Here is a 17,934-nt window from a genome sequence, read left to right on the forward strand (position 1 = left end):
ACCTAACGTACACAGCATTAGAAACTAAGGGGCAATTTATCATGGCCAATCCACCTAATCTGCACATCTTTGGACTGTGGGAGGAAACCAGAGCACCCGGAGGAACCCATGCAGACACGGGGAGAATGTGCAAACTCCACACAGACAGTCACTCAAGGTCAGAATCGAACCCGGTGTGATGTTCCTTCTATACTTCTCCAAGATAGCTAAAAGTCATAGTGTTGACAAAGAACATCAAGCTATATATTTAAAACAAAGCTAGTTTATTTACACTACTTTAAAAGGTTCACACACTCTACTAAGTAATAGCTAATAAAACAACAGTATTAATTCTATGCTGCAGTAATCTATAATGTCTTTCTAACCTTAACCTTAACCTTCTCCCAGAATGCTTAGAGACGCAGCCTTTTATAAGACTACTCAGTGATGCCATCTAGTGTTGAGATACATGAAGATCATCTTGTTAACACTACACTCCTTACATTGTACATGTCATTACATCCAGGTCCCTGGCGCTGTGAGGCAGCATTGCTAACCACTGTGTCACTGTACAGCCCTCAATTTAATGGGTTGTATCTAGTCTGTGGGTGAAGAGAATGAATATGCTTTCTGCTTCTCTTTTTCAGCCTACACTGCTGACTCGCACCATACAAAAAATGAGCCAATTAACCCATCATGCACAGGCTCTCCATTGGCAAGTCCTGAGCTTGCGTCCTTGTGGTGTCACACTGAAACTGGACTCCTCATGATCCCTGGCTAAAGCTTCAGAGGAGGTTTGGTCGCATACATGCAGTGTTGAGGCCCACCAGCATGTGGAAATGTCCAAGCACTCATGAACTCCCAGCTATAGATGAATAACTCCATTGCCTTGTGGGTACTTTGGGAGAGGTGATGACTAAGGGAGTAAACCCTGACAAAAAATCTGAAGGGGAGTCCAAAGGGATACTGATGCCTAAACATGTCATCATTCCGGCAACTCCTGAAACCATGCCAATTCCGAATGAAATGTTTTACATTCCTTTGTACTTAATTGGGGGGGTCGCGAGGAAATCCTGACATTAGGGCAGCCCAGGCTGACGCCATGGAGAGGACATTCCAGTTTCACTCCAGAGCTCTGTATAAATTAGATGCCATGTACCCACATTACAACAGTGACTACACTTCTAAAGTTTGTAAAATACTTTGGGACATCCTGAAGTCATGAAAGCCACAACAGAATCAAAGTCTTTCCTTTGCCACCAAGGCACAATCGACTTTGTGCACACATTCAGAGAGAAGGAAGGGATGTTGGGCATGCCATGGGACATATCAAAGCAGCTGGTGTACCAGGGATGGCCTATGGATTACACCTTGGACAACACCCCACCCCACTCTGTGTGAGATTTGAAAGTCCATCTGACCTGAGGCAAATTGGTTTGGTCATCCAGAATCCGTAGAATTCCATGCGGTTTGGCTGTGATGAGGTCTAAACAATTCTGACGATCAGCGACAGGAATGAAAGCCCAACCAAGCTGCTCCTGGGTATATTCCTCCTGAGGGACATGGAGGGAAAGAAGTTCATTATCAAACCTGCTTTTTGGGGGAAACTTGAGCAAAGTTTGCCAAGATCCAATATGGTGGTTTAGTCATAAACATTGTGCCTGACCGTAGGACCTTAGAGATTCACAGCACAGAAGGAGGCTATTCAGCTCATCATGTCTGTACCAGTCAAAAGTGGATCCCAATGCCCGACCTCCGCCCCATAGTCTGGTATCTTAGCAACACCTAACGACATAAAAGATGTCAAAATTCACTTAGCCAGTGGTGAAGTATGGAATGTTTGAAGGGTGAAAATCAAATCTTTATTCACAGATCAGTATTTATTGCAAAGATATTTATATATCATACAACTCCAGCGATGCAATCCTCAAATAATCAGCTCCCACAGAAAGGAGCACAGGTGAGTCCCCAATTCACACCCTCCAGCTGAATACAATTAACGCCAAATTGATATACAATTAACAAAATTTCTCCCTAAGTTCAACATTTTCCTCCACTTCAAATATTTATCCAGTTTTTGTTTAAAAGATGCTTATGCAATCAACATAGCGATACATTCCATACTCCAATTGTCCTTTCCGGGTCTTAGAATCATAGAATCCCTACAGTGCAGAGGAGGTCATTCAGCCGATTGAGTCTCCACTGACCATCTGAAAGAGCATCCTCCCGAGGCCCTCTATCCCACCCCATCGCTGCAACCCCACCTAACCTGCACATCTTTGGACACTAAAGGGCAATTTTAACATGGCTAATCTACCAAACCTGTACATTTTTAAATTGTGGGAAGAAACCAGAGCACGTGGAGAAAACTCACACAGACACAGGGCGAATGTGCAAACTGCACACAGACAGTCACCAAAGGCCAGAATTAAATCTGACCATGGCGCTATGAGGCAGCAGTGATAACCACTGTGCTGCCATGCCGACTGTAATAAGACATTCCAATAGACATTTCTCCAAACTCTTTCCTCATTCTCTTAATCATAATTATAAATTGTTGACTCTTGACACTGACTTCCCAATCAGAAGAAACTAACCCTAGCATGACACTTTGGGGAGGTGGTGGCACCTAGTAACTGCACAAATAATCCAGAGGTCCAGTAAGTTGCAAGGTCCAGTGTCGTCCGCAAACTTAGTAAGTTTGCGGACGACACAAAGGTTGGTGGAATTGCGGATAGTGATGAGGAATGTCAGAGGATACAGCAGGATTTAGATTGTTTAGATTTGGGCGGGGAAATGGCAGATGGAGTTTAATCCGGACAAATGTGAGGTAATCCATTCTGGAAGGGAATATACAGTGAATGGTAGAACCCTCAAGGGTAGTGACAGTCAGAGAGATCTAGGTGTACAGGTCCACAGGTCACTGAAAGGGCAACACAGGTGGAGAAGGTAGTCAAGAAGGCATACGGCATGGTTGCCTTCATTGGCCGGGGCATTGAGAATAAGAATTGGCAAGTCATGTTGCAGCTGTATAGAATAGTGTTCAATTCTGGTAGCGACACTACTAGAAGGATGTGGAGGCTTTAGAGAGGGTGCAACAGAGATTTACCAGGATGTTGCCTGATATGGAGGGCATTAACTATGAGGAGAGGTTGAATAAACTTGGTTTGTTCTCACTGGAACAAAGGCGGTTGAGGGGCAGCCTGATAGAGGTCTACAAAATTATGAGGGGCGTAGACAGAGTGGATAGTCAGAGACTTTTCCCATTGGAGAGAGGTCAAATACTAGGCGGCATAGGTTTAAGGTACGAGGGGCAAGACTTAGAGGAAATGTACGAGAAGTCTTTTACACAGAGGGTAGTGGGTGCCTGGAACCCGCTGCCGGAGGAGGTGGTGGAAGCAGGGACGATAGTCATGTTTGAGGGGCATCTTGACAATTACATGAATAGAATGGGAATAGAGGGATACGGACCCCGAAAGTGTAAAAGATTTTAGTTCAGATGGGCAGCATGGTCAGCGCAGGCTCGGAGGGCCGAAGGGCCTATTCCTTCGGGGCTTAGATGTTTTCAGAAAAATAGGGAGGGAGGTAAAAGAGGAGGGGAAGTGGCACTGTTAATTAGGGAGTGCACCACAGCTGCAGAAAAGGAGGTAGTTGAGGAGGGTTTGTCTGCTGAGTCAGTATGGGTGGAGGTCAGAAACAAGAAAGGAGCAGTCACTTTGTTGTAAGTTTTCGAGAGACTCTCCAATAGCGGCAGAGAAATAGAGGAACAGATTGCGGCAGATCTTGGAAAAGTGCAGAAGTAACAGAGTTGTTGTCATGGGTGACTTTAACTTCCCTAATATTGACTGGAACCTCCTTAGTGCAAATGGTTTGGATGGAGCTGATTGTGTCAGGTGTGTACAGGAAGGATTCTTGACTTAATATGTAGATAGACCGACTAGGGGGGAGGCCATATTGGACTTGGTGCTCGGCAACTAACCAGGCCAGGTGTCAGATGTCTCGGTGGGAGAGCATTTCGGTGTCAGTGACCACAACTCCTTGACCTTTACTCGTGGAGAGGGATAGGAACACACAGTATGGGAAGGTATTTAATTGGGGGAGGGGAAATTATACTGCTATTAGACAGGAGCTGAGGAGCATAAAGTGGGAACAATTGTTCTTGGGGAAATGCACAACAGTAATGTGGGGGTTGTTTAAGGAGCACTTGCTGCGAGTGCTGAATAGTTTTGTCCCACTGAGACAAGGAAGGAATGGTAAGGTGAAGGATCCTTGGATGACAAGAGAAGTGGAGCTTCTAGTCAAGAGGAAGAAGGAAGCTTACGTAAGGTTGAGGAAGCAAGGATCTGACTCGGCTCTAGAGGGTTACAACGTAGCCAGGAAGGAACTCAAAAATGGACTGAGGAGAGCTAGAAGGGGGCATGAAAAAGCCCTGACGGGAAGGATTAGGTAAAACCTCAAGGCGTTCTACACTTATGTGAGAAATAAGAGGATGATCAGAGTGAGATTTGGACCGATCAGGGATAGTGGAGGGAACTTGTGCCTAGAGTCTGAGGAGATGGGGGAGGCCCTAAATGAATACTTTGCTTCAGTATTCACTAGAGAGAGGGACCTTGTTGCTCATGAGAACAGTGTGAACCAGGTTAATAGACTCGAACAGGTTGATATTAAGAAGGAGGATGTGCTGGAAATTTTGAAAAGCGTCAGGATAGATAAGTCCCCTGGGCCTGACGGGATATACGCAAGTTTACTATGGTAAGTGAGGGAGGAGATTGCTGTGCCATTGGCGATGATCTTTGCGTCCTCACTCTCCAATGGAGTAGTACCAGATGATTGGCGGGAGGCGAATGTTGTTCCCCTGTTCAAGAAAGGGAATAGGGAAATCCCTGGGAATTACGGACCCATCAGTCTTACGTCTGTGGTGAGCAAAATATTGGAAAGGATTCTGAAAGATAGGATTTATGATTATTTAGGAAAACATAGTTTGATTAAAGATTGTCAGCATGGCTTTGTGAGGGGCAGGTCATGCCTCACAAGCCTCATTGAATTCTTTGAGGATGTGACAAGGCATATTGATGAAGCTCGGGCAGTGGATGTGGTGTATATGGATTTCAGTAAGGCATTTGATAAGGTTCCCCATGGTAGGCTCATTCAGAAAGTTAGGGGGCGTGGGATACAGGGAAATTTGGCTGTCTGGATACAGAATTGGCTGGCCAAAAGAAGACAGCAAGTGGTAGTGGATGGAAAGTATTCCGCCTGGAGGTCGGTGACCAGTGGTGTCCCGCATGGATCTGTTCTGAGCCCTCTGCTCTTTGTGGTTTTTATAAATGACTAGGATGAGGAAGTGGAAGGGTGGGTTAGTAAGTTTGCCGATGACACGAAGGTTGGGGGAGTTGTAGATAGTGTTGAGGGTTGTTGCAGGTTACAACAGGACATTGACAGGATGGAGAGCTGGGCTGAGAAGTGGCAGATGGAGTTCACCCAGATAAATGTGAAGTGATTCATTTTGGAAGGTCAAATTTGAATGCTGAATACAGGATTAAAGGCAGGATTCTTGGAAGTGTGGAGGAACAGAGGGATCTTGGGGTCCACTTACATAGATCCCTCAAAGTTGCCACCCAGGTTGATAGGGTTGTTAAGAAGGCAGAAGGTGTGTTGGCTTTCATTAACAGGGGGATTGAGATTAAGAGCTGCGAGGATTTGCTGCAGCTTTATAAAACCCTGGTTCGACCACACTTGGAATATTGTGTCCAGTTCTGGTCGCCTCATTATAGGAAGGATGTGCATGCTTTGGAGAGGGTACAGAGGAGATTTACCAGGATGCTGCCTGGACTGGAGGGCATGTCTTATGAAGAAAGGTTGAGGGAGCTGGGGCTTTTCTCACTGGAGCGAAGAAGGCAGTGAGGTGACTTGATAGAGGTGTGCAAGGTGATGAGAGGTATGGATAGAGTGGATAGCCAGAGACTGTTCCCCAGGGTGGAAATGGCTGTCACGAGGGGACATAATTGTAAGGTGATTGGAGGAAGGTATAGGGGAGATGTAAGAGGTAGGTTCTTTACACAAAGAGTGGTGGGTGTGTGGAATGCACTGGCAGCAGAGGTGGTGGAGTCAGAGATATTAGGGACATTTAAGCCACTCTTGGACAGGCACATGGACAGCAGTAAATTGAAGGGGTGTAGGTTAGGTTGATCTTACATTCGGATAAATGGTCGGCACAACATCGTGGGCTGAACTGTTCTCTGTTCTATGTCCTGTGCTGGATGTTTTTTTGTTCTTTGTCCTTTTGTCCAGGCTAAAGCTGTGGGGACACTGGTTCAAATCCGACCACAGCAGCTTGTCTCAGTAATAGTGACTGTGACATTATCACTGATTGTGATCCAGAGGAATGTGGTTGGCTCTTACCTCACTCCTCAAAAACCTATCCACAAAGAAGGCTGGGAGAGGAGGAAATCCCAGGAGGAAGAGCCGGCTGCAAGGCTTCCACCCACCACTTTTGTATGAATTTTGTCGAGGCCAGCTCAGAGTGTGCCACCAGAGCAATCTCGCAGCCAGTGTTAATGAAATCCAGCTCCTTACTGGGCCCAGTTCCCACCCCTTCCCAGGTGACCAGGATTTGGGACCTAGTCTGTTTTTCTATTTCGGTTTCTAAGGCAAAGATGAAAAATAGGTTTTATTGGTTAGCTCTGCTACTTGACACATTTTAATGGTTAATTTTATTAATTACTTTTTCTAATTATCAATTTATTGCTTTGACGTTGATGTTTTTTAAAGTTCACGTTTAATGTTGTGCAAAACCTTGGACAGATTCAATAGAAAAATTTCAACATCTGGGTTTGGACGTGCTTGGCGAGATGTTTTGCAACGGCTGCATTGGCGAGATTGTGGCCTGTATTCAACTGCACCTCGTGCCAAAAATGAGCCCCCATGAGATTCTGAACATTATTGGTTGCCTCACCGTCTGATTTACCAGGGCCTCAGCAGTTCACCACTGACAAAGGCGAGCTGCTTTTAAGTCCTCCCTCACCACTCACTCCCAGTCAACGCACAAGCATGGCATCACACAGACCTGCTCTTCACTTTGGGGCGCCAACCTGGCCAGGCTTCTCAATGCTATGGATGAGAGGCAGGCTATCCTGTTCCCCTGAGGTGCTCGGAGGACTAGCAGCAGGGTCAGCAATGCCTCCTGGGAGGCAGTGACAGTGGCTATCAGTACAGGCAACGTGACAAGGATGACCGCCATCCAATATAGGAAGAAGACAAACAACCTCCAACGAGCTTCAAGGGTAAGTTACCATCTCTCTCCTGGCATCGGCTCCGCTGCCACCCCTCAAATTTGCAAACCGTCCCCCACAATTCACTGTCTGATGCTCGCACCTTCCCCATATTCGATCTTCGTGCTTGTTCCTCAAAACCCCCTGGAATCCGCCAGGACAACCCCTTCATGTCCAGGTGTGGTGCCCACACATGCCACCTGCGCGTTGACCCCCTGACTCATCAGGCGTGCGGCTCACAATGCCCTCTCTTTGTGCCCGCAGGAGAAGACAGTCCATAATAAGTGGGAAAGGGCGAAGGCAGGGGGAGGAGTCCCAGAGATTCAAGTCCTTACCCCCAATGGAGGAACAGGCCCTGGATATCGCCAGGTTATCTGAGGAGAGAGCAGTCACCGACAGCAAGATTAGTCTGCGGCATAGAGGTGAGGATCCACTGCCCCTTCACCCAGATGACCTGTCTCAAGTGAGTAGTTCATGGCTGACAAAATGATCCTTCCATCTCACTGACCACATGTCATTGTCTCGCAGGATCTCCATCTGATGAGTTTGGCCCATTCGGAGTTGTTCTCCCCCTGCCATCTAAGGGTCACCTCGGAGGAAAGCTGTGGCGAGTCGTCACAGCTATCACCCATTCCTTCTATCAGTACAGAGACACACCCCTCGGTGGATGACATTAGTGGACAGGCTTCTGGACCACAATCTGGTGCACCACAGAGTTGCTGATGCACATCAGTCCTGGACTAAACAATTACACATTAACGATTTAGTGGTATTCAGTCAAACGGAAAAGGAGCATTTGGAACATTTAAAGGAATTATTCGATCAACTACAGGAGCCTGGATTGGTAGTAAAGTTGACTAAAAGTGAATTTGCGAAAGCTCAAGTCACATTCTTAAGCTATACAATAGGACATGGTCAGATGGCCCCACGGAATGTGAAATCGACAGCTATTGGGGAGTTTCAAATACCATCTACAAGGGGAGAAGTTCTGAGATTTCTGGGCATGTTTAGTTTCTACCGGAAATTTGTGCCAAATTTCAACAGTGTGGTTGCTCCACTGACTGAACTACTGAAAAAGCATAGGAACTTTCAGTGGACGTCGGAATGTCAGGAGGCATTCGATAATCTGAAAACTGTGCTAACCACTGCACCGGTGTTCTGATGCCAAATTATGCCAAGCAATTTAAGGTGGCAATTGATGTAAATGATGTGGGTGTTGGTTCTGTACTGTTGCAGGAAGCCGACAAAAGTATCAAAAGGCCTGCTGGTTATTCTTCTCGGAAACTCAATATTAATCAAAAAAAGTATTTGACCATCGAGAAGAAGACATTGGGCGGGATTCTCCGACCCCCTGCCGTCGGGGATGGCGTTAATCCCGCCCCGCCGCTCCGACGCCGGCTGCCGACTTCTGCAGCGGCATTTTTTTGGCGGGGGCGGGGATCACGTCTCGCCGGTCGGGGGCCGTTGGCAGTGGCCCCCCCCCCGGTGATTCTCCGGGCCCCGATGGGCCGAGCGGCCGCCCGTTTTCGGCAAATCCCGCCAGCGTGGATTAGACAAGGTCCGTACCGGCGGGACCTGGCTTTAAGGGCGACTTGCAGAGTCCTCAGGGGGGTGTGGGGGGATCCGGCGACCGAGGGAGCCCCCACGGTGGCCTGGCCCGTGATCGGGGCCCACCGATCTGCGCGCGGGCCTGTGGCGTGGGGGCACTCTTTCCCTCCGCGCCGGCCTCTGTAAAGCTCCGCCATGGCTGGTGCAGAGAAGAAACCCCCTGCGCATGCGCAGGGATCACGCCAGCGGTTCTGAAACACGTTGGAGCTCCCGCGCATGCGCCAACCCGCGCTGGCTGGCGGAGGCCCTTCGGCGCCGGTTGGCACAGCGCCAACCACTCCAGCGCCAGCCTAGCCTCCGGAAGTGCGGAGGATTCTGCACCTTCCGGGCGGCCTGACGCCGGAGTAGGTCACGCCACTCTTTGGCGCCGGTCCGGTCCGCCCGCCGGTTGGGGGAGAATCCCGGCCCTAGAGTTTGGTATTGGCGTTACAACATTTTGACTTTTATGTTGCTAACAATTCATCGAAGACAATTATACAGCCCAGAATCCATTAAAGTTTTTGGAAAAGTTTAAGAATTGAAATGCAAGACTGTTCAGATGGAGATACAACCATTTAACTTAAAATATATACATGTAGCAGGAAAAGAAAATGTGAATGCTGATGCTTTATCATGACTTTGAAATGTGAGAAGACTGGAATGTTCAATGGTAGAAGAGAAACACCGAAATGAACTATACTCCTGTTTAAGTTTGCATGTTTAAATGTAATAAGATATGTTTCTTATGGAGTATTAGTTGTGTTTAGTAATGAGAAATGTTTAGATTTAAAAGCCTTTGAAAAAATGAAGCCATATTTTTATATTTCTGGTTCCTTTTTTAAGGGGGTGGTGTGATGAATGTAATGATTTCAGATGTATTGTATCATCGACATTTTGTAAAGTAACGGTTAAAAGCCTGGGTTAATGTGTGTGACTGCTGCAATCATGTTTTAAAAGAAATCCTAGTTTGAAAGGCAAGTATACTTTGGGAGTCAGGGGCACAATTAAACCTTGGGCTAATGGAGTTTTGTTTGGATTAAAGGCATCAGGGGCGGGATTCTCTCAGCCCGGGGCCGGACCAGAGAATCCCCGTGACCGGCGCGAATCACGCCACGCCACCCCGACGCCGGCCGCGATTCTCCGCAGAGCGGAGAAGCAGTGACATTGGCGCTGGCGTGGTTGGCGCGGCGCCAATCGGGGGCCGCTCTACGTGGCTGGCCCGCCGATCCTTGGCCCGGGATGGGGCGAGCGGCCGTCGTAAAAATGCAGAGTTCCGCCAGCACCTTCCACACCTGCTCTCAGCCAGCGGAAACTCAGCGTGGAAGGGTCGGGGCGGCCTGTTGGGGGGGGGGGGAGGGGGGTACGACCCCGGGGGGGCCTCCGATGTAGCCTGGCCCGCGACCGGGGCCCACCAATCGGCGGGCCGGCCTCTCTGGCTGGCGGCCTCCTTTCTTCCGCACCGGCCCCTGGAGTCCTGCGTCATGTTGCGTCGGGGCCGGCACGTTGAAGGAAGCCACTGTGCATGTACGCACTGCGCATGTGCAGATTGGCGCCGGTGCCACTGCGCATGTGCGAATCCCGCGGCGCCCAGTTGACGCTGGGATCAGCAGATAAAGCGGTGTGAACCACTCCAGTGCTGTGCTGGCCCCCTGTAGGGGCCAGAATTGCTGATCCTGAGGCCGTGTTGACGCCGTCGCGAAACGCAACGCATCCATCGAACATTGCGAGGATGAACGACTGTGCCAGAATGTAGGCGTCATGCACACTCCCGGGGTACCTTGCACACACATGCATGATCTTCATGTGGGGGTCGCACACCACCTGAATGTTCATGGAGTATGCGCCCTTCCTGTTCAGGAACACTTCCCTGTTGTCTGCAGGTGGGCGCATGGGGACGTGCACACCATTGATGACACCCTGGACCATCGGTATCCCGGCCACCTTGGCGAATCCATGTGCCCGTGCTTCCTGCTGTGCTCGGTCCTTGGGGAATTTAATGTACCTGTCCGTGATGGCGTACAAGGCGTCGGTCACGGCCCTGATGGACCTGTGGACCGATGCCTGTGAGATCCCGGATAGGACCCCGCTCGCCGCCTGAAAGGAACCAGTAGCGTAAACGTTTAGGGCCACCGTCATCTTGACGGAGACTGGTATAGCATGTCCTCCACCCATTCCAAGTGGTGTGAGGTGCGCCATGAGGTGGCATATATGTGCAACCGTCTCCCGGCTGAACCGTAGTCTCCTCCTGCATGTGATGTCCGGTAGGGCCTTGAATGACATTCTGTCACGGTACACCCTAGGCCTTGCTGGACGCCTGTGGCGCCCTGGCACCACCATCAGTGGCTCCTCCTCCTCCTCCCCCCAAGCGCTTCGATATCAGTGCCCGCTTCCTGGGCATTCCTCGCCGTCGGGGGGGTCAATGAAAAATGAAATGAAAATCGCTTATTGTCACAAGTCGGCTTCAAATGAAGTTACTGTGAAAAGCCCCTAGTCGCCACATTCCGGCGCCTGTTCGGGGAGGCTGTTACGGGAATCGAACCGTGCTGCTGGCCTGCCTTGGTCTGCTTTCAAAGCCAGCGATTTAGCCTTGTGCTAAACAGCCCCTATCGGCATCCCCCTGGACATTCCGGGCCTGCGGCCTGCGCGGCGGCGACGGGCCACTCCGCAGCCATCCCCTCTGCTGCAGCAGCAACCGCTGCATCTGCAGCCACTGTGGGCTGTCTGGGTCTACGCTGTCGGGTGGCCACCTGCAGAGCTGCGGCTCCAACCACGGCAGTGAACATCGCTGTCTGGTTGGCATACATGGTAACCTGCAGGAGGGTGGTGGGGGGCAGAGAAACGACATGTTACACGGAGGTTCTTCCACACCTCGACAGCCGGGTTGCACGAGATACATGTGTGCCCCGGTGGCCTGGTCGTGCTGCAGATACACAGCCAGCCTAACACCTGGTCACTGTCTGCATCCAATGGTCAGTTCACACTGTCCTCCTCACCAATGTGGCAGTCGCCTGTGCCCATCAGCCACACGACAACCTGCGGCCGTGTCCTCGTCACCGTCCTGCCATATCAGGGCGGCTGACATGTGGCATCCGCGGATGGACGACACCATCCACACTCTCCCTTACCCCCCTCCCACCTCCACTCCCTCCCTTACCCCCTACCACCTCCACTCCCTCCCTCACCCCCCCTCCCACCTCCACACTCTCACTCCCCCCTCCCACCTCCACACCCTCCCTCAACCCCCCTCCCACCTCCACTCCCTCCCTCACCCCCCTCCCACCCCCCTGTTGGCCGCAGCGTTCTCGGGGAAGCCGACCCGGTCTACAGGAGCTCCGGAACAGTCCACTCACCTCCTCATGCTCAGCGTCAGCCAGCACGACTGGCTGATGACTTTATTTACCAGGTGTGAACAGCGATGGCGTGAACTGGGGTCACACCGTCGGGACTTTGGCTCATCCGGGCCGGAGAATAGAGGGGGGTAGCGGAGAATCGCCATTTTGGGTGTCTCGGGCGATTCTCCGGCCTGCGCCGCGCAGAACTCGACGGGGCCGATCTCGCCGTTTGGGTGAATCGCGGGAGGGCGTCGGACCGGCGTCGCGGGGAAAAATGGCGCGCCAGGCGATTCTCCCAACCGGAGTGGAGCGGAGAATCACGCCCGTGATTTCTCACTGGGGAATTGGGTTATTCCTGGGAGGCCATTGATCTTGTTAATGAGATCAAAATGAATGCAAATGAAGGTTAATGATATTCTCGCCATTTTGGGGCGTGATCCAGAACTTGCCATCACATTGCGCGGTTTGCACCCAGTGTGAATCTCGATTTTGCCCTCTCCCGCTATTCACCCGGCATGCCCTGATCTGCGCAGGTGCAACGGGGTCGCTGAATCACACCCTTATCATTCTGAAATTTGCATAGCAGCCCCTTGATTGAGAAAAAAATTGAAACCTGCCCTTTTCCACAAAAAGGTTGCACAAGTCTGATCAACAAGATGAGGGGAGGCAGTGGCATAGCCGCTGGACCAGGAATCCAGAGACCTGGGGAAATGTTTTGGGGACCTGAGTTCGAATGCTGCTCGGGCAGATTGGGAAATGTAAATTCACTAAAAAACCTCGAATTAAAAGCCTAATGATGACTCTGAAACCATTGTCAATTGTCGTAAAACCTATCTGGTTCACTAATGTCCTTTAGAAAAGGAAATCTGTCATTCTTACCTAGACTGGCCTACATCTCAATCCAGACCCAGCAATGCGGTTGACTCTCAAATGCCCTCAGGGATGGGCAATAGATACTGGCCCAGCCAGCGACACCCATATCCCGTAAACAAATAAAGGAAAAAAATATACTGCGGCGTCTAAATGAGGTGCCTTCAACAGCATCTTCCAAACCCACCGCCATGAAGAAGGGTAAGGGCAGCCGATACATCACCACCTGCAGGCTCCCGCTGAGCCACACACCATCCTGACTTGGAAATATATTGGCCATTCCTTCGGTGTCGCTCGGTCAAATTTTGGACCATCCTCCCTAATAGCACTGTGGGTGTACCTACACCACACAGACAGCCCGATAGTTCACAAAGGTGGCTCACCATCACCATCTGATTAGGGATAGTTGGCCTGGCCAATGACACCCAATATCCCATGAAAGAATAAATAAAACAAAGTTTTATAATGTGAAAATCTTCTCATGAATCCCCTTTTATCCGTCTCTGTTCCTGTGGAGACAGTCACCTCTTCTCACCTTGCCAATGCAGTCGATCCCTCCACAGCCACACTAAGTTACAGGAAGAACAAACAAGCCAGACCATTGTGGAAATAGATTCGGAATACAATTGAATCGAGCAGAGTAGAACTCAGCCATATGAGTGAGAAAGGAACCAGCTACAGCAGAAATGGAAGAAATGACTGGCCCATAAAATGAGATCACAATTCACATGAACGTGAAATTATCAAAGAGGATGATGTGCAGCAGTTGCTTTCAGGGGCTGGATTTTCCATAATACTTGAGGTGTTAAAAAGCATTCACAGTGACCAAGGTGGAGTCTTAAGCATCAATGTTTGTTTAGGCATATTTCAACTCAAAATGCCCGTTTGATAATGAACAAAGAACAATACAGCACAGGAACAGGCCCTTCGGCCTTCCAAGCCTGTGCCGATGATGTGTCCTACCTAGACCAATCTTTCTATACCCCGTTGTTCATGTGCCTATCCAGATCAGTCTTAAACGTTGCTAACGTATCTGCCTCAACCACCTCACTGGGCAGTGCATTCCAGGCCACCACCAACCTCTGTGTAAATAACTTACCCCGCACATCTCCTCTGAACCTATTCCCCCTCACCTTGAACCTGTGCCCCCTTGTAATTTTCAATTCTGTCCTGGGAAAAAGCCTCCAAATGTTCACCCTATCTATACCCTTAATAATTTTATAAACTTCTATCAGGTTGCCGTTCAGCCTCCGTCTCTCTAGGGAGAACAATCACAATTTATTCAATCTCTCCTCATAGCTAATACCCTCCATACCAGGCAACATCCTGGTAAACATTTTCTGTACTCTCTTCGCGTCGGCACATGCGCATGATTGCCGTCTCCTCGCCGGCATGGAGCAGCATGTCGGCGACCGAACAGCGGGCCCGCGCAGCAGGAGGTAGGCCCCCTCCAGATCGCGACCACCCGCCGATCGGAAGCCCCCGATCACGGGCCTGGAACCCGTGGAGCCCCCCCGGAGTCAGATCCCCCCGCCCCCCCACAGGTTGTCCACATCAGCCGCGGGTCCGAGCTCCTGCTATGTGGTACCAGGTCTGAATCACGCTGGTGGGACTCGGCGGGAGTTCGACCTGTCGCGCACGAAGAATCGCCGCGGGGGTCTATTTCAGCAGCCCCTGGCCGGCACCGCGACGATTGCGCGGGTATGATTCTCCAGTCGCCGGAGAATTGGCGGCCCGGCGTCAGAGCGGCATGGCGGGATTCTCGCTCCCAGCCCCCACCCCCCGGCGATTCTCCGACCCGATCCCCTATCTCTGTTTTCCAACAATTTCACTATCACTGATGTCAAGCTCACTGGCCTATAATTACCCGGGTTATCCTTGCTACCATTCTTAAATAACGGTACAACATTGGCTATCCTCCAATCCTCTGGGATTTCACCTGTGGCCAAAGAGGACACAAAGGATTTCCGTTAGAGGCTCAGCGATTTCATCTCTTGCCTCCCTCAGAAATCTGGGATAGATGCCATCTGGCCCTGGGGATCTGTCTAACTTTAACACACTTAACACTTCCTCCCTCGTAATAACGATCTGTTCTAAAGTGTTTACACATCCCTCTGAGACACCACCAATCATCGTATCCCTCTCCGTTGTGAATACCGATCCAAAATACTCATTAAGGATCTCACCTACTTCCTTTGGTTCTACACATAATTTCCTACCTTTGTCCTTGAGTGGACCAACTCTTTCTCTAGCTACCCCCTTGTTCCTAATATACGTATAAAATGCCTTGGGATTCTCCTTAATCCTGTCTGCCAGGGACATTTTGTGACCCTTTTTTCCCTCCTAACCCCCTCCTAACCTGCCCTCTTTTCTACTTTCCTTGTATTCCCAAGTGCTTCACCTGTTTTTAGTTGCCTGGACCTCATGTAAGCATCATAGAACATAGAACATATTTTAAAGCTTTGCGCAGGTGAAGGAGACACAGCCTGAGTGAGTGAGACACAGCCACAGCCTGAGTGAGTGAGACACAGCCAGAGTGGGAATTGGAACTTGGTAATTTGGTCAGTGTGGTCATTTAAGAGGTAAGTGGTAAATTCAAATCTTCAAAACTGTTTTTCAGTTAAAAGTGATTTTTTTCTACTATGGCTGCTGTGGCTGCTCCTGATTAATTCATCCGCAACGTAGCATTTTACTGCGGCTCGACACACTGGGTACGAAGTAATCCTCTCTAAAACCAACTTTACCAACAAGCGAGCGCCAGCTGTCAACCCTGCAACACTCTTGACCGCGCCCTCGGAAGCAGAACATATGTATGATCATGACTGTTTACAATTGGTTGAAGCCACCTCGACCTGATTTATTGAGTCACCCACTAGAAAATCCAGACATCATCCCATTCACCAACGGGTCGGCAAACCGACCAAATGATATGACCCTCCTGGCCAGCTATGCAATAGTAACTCCATTCAAGATAGTGGAAAATTTTGCTCTGCCTTCGGGAAAGTCTGCTCAAGCGGCTGAATAGTTTGCCCTTACTAAAGCATGTATTCTAGCTAAAAATAAAACAGTCAATATTTATACTGATTCCCGATCCACTTTTGGGGTAGTACATGATATTGGCTAATTATGGAAAAACAGGGGATTCATAACTTCCTCTGGCCAACCAATTAAACATGCTAAATTGGTTTTAAATTTACTAGATGCTGTTCAGCTGCCCAGCAAGATAGCCGTTTTAAAGTGTGAAGCGCATACTACCACAGACGATGAAGTCTCATGCTACAATAGAATTGCTGATAAAATAGTGAAGGAAGTGGCTCTCAAACAGCAGCCACAACTGCAAGCGGCTGCAGTTGAACTTCCATCCACCAAAACAGAAACAAAGTTAAAACAGGCAAAAGAGCAAGCCTCCCTACAGGAGCATCGCTCTTGGCTAAGAGCAGGTTGCTATCAAGACAATTTTGATAGGTGGATAAGGGCTTTGAAAATAGACCAAACGTATGAAGCTCTCAGAGAAATTATACTTTTGGAGGAGTTTAAAAATTCGATTCCTGATGTAGTGAGAACTCATGCGGAAGAGCAGAGGGTTAAAACTGCGAGATTAGCAGCAGAAATGGCAGATGATTATGAATTAGTTCATAAATCAAAGTTTGGTTTCTGACATCAGTTTCAGCCTGTGAGGGATATAAACTGGGGACATGAGAAATACTCAAGTGGTAAAGGCAAAGGTGATCTGATGGGAGATAATAAGGAGAGTGTACCCCAGATTAAAAAATAAATCCAGGAGGGTGGAAAAGAAATGAAAAGTTTCAAATGTTTTCACTGTAATAAACTAGGCCATGTAAAGTCAGTGTTGGTGGTTGAAGAAAAGCACTGGGAAGGCTGATGTGGTAAAACAGGATAAGACAATGGGATTTGTTAAAGTGGTAAAGGAAAGCCCAAGTGAAGTGAAGGAGGTGCAAAAGATTGTACAGCCTGATCAAGGGGTGATTGATAAGAAGGTGCCAGCTCTCTTTAAGGAATTTGCTTGTGTGGGTAAAATTTACGCATGTGTATCAGGAGGAGCAGGTAAAGAAGTCACAAATTTAAGGGATATGGGAGCTAGTCAATCTTTGATGGTAAGAGATGAGGAGTTATGTAGTTTGGGAAGAATGTTGCCAGAAAAGGTGGTAATATGTGGAATTCAGGGTGAGAGGAGTAGTGTTCCATTATATAAGGTAAGGTTGGAAAGTCCAGTGAAGAGTGGTGAAGTGGTAGCAGGAGTAATAGAGAAATTATCTTGTCCAGGAATACAGTTTATCTTGGGTAATGATGTAGCTGGTTAACAGCAGCTGTCAGGGAAGGATTGTAAAATGTAGATTGCTAAGCCTGCTTGGCCAAGGCTAACAAGACAAACAGGATTTTAAATGAAGCCAAAAACAATGAATCACACCTTCATTGAAAGTAACTATCTTAGTAAGGATCTGGAAAAGAATGGATGAGGTTCAGTTGAATTTGGTGAGAATTCTAGGTGTGAAAATTTGCTAATACCAGTTAAATTAAAGAAAACTGGAGACTATCACTCTACGGGAAACATAATTCGAAGCCAAAATCAAAGTCAAAATTGAGCTGAGGACACAATTGGAAAATAAAACTATAGAAATGACAGGAATTAAAAGTAACACCTCTTGAAGTCAGAGCATTTTGAACATCACAAAGGAAACAATGTAATCAGATCTGTGAGATGAAGTCATGTCAAAATGAACACTTAGTTGGATTAAAAGGATTAAAAGATACTTTTTACAATCAAAGAAAATAAGAGTTACTTTACAATAAAGTCATAAAAGCTTAACTGTTAGAAAGAGAATATAAACCCGAAGAAAGGGGATAGCAGGCAGAGGCAGAACCAGAACCAGAAGCAG

General features: G+C 48.7%; 1 protein-coding gene across 1 annotated transcript in view; it reads right to left on the bottom strand.

The window, feature by feature from the left end:
• The window catches only part of myo15b (myosin XVB), a 462,078-nt gene that overhangs the window by 408,269 nt on the left and 35,875 nt on the right, over positions 1-17,934 (bottom strand). Inside the window, exon 3 of the mRNA XM_072481964.1 lies at positions 1,401-1,532. Within this exon, the coding sequence (XP_072338065.1) occupies positions 1,401-1,532 (132 nt within the window). The remainder of the gene's footprint in view (positions 1-1,400; positions 1,533-17,934) is intronic.

The sequence above is a fragment of the Scyliorhinus torazame genome, chromosome 18 (assembly GCF_047496885.1).
Source record: "Scyliorhinus torazame isolate Kashiwa2021f chromosome 18, sScyTor2.1, whole genome shotgun sequence".
Classification (NCBI taxonomy): Eukaryota; Metazoa; Chordata; class Chondrichthyes; order Carcharhiniformes; family Scyliorhinidae; genus Scyliorhinus; species Scyliorhinus torazame.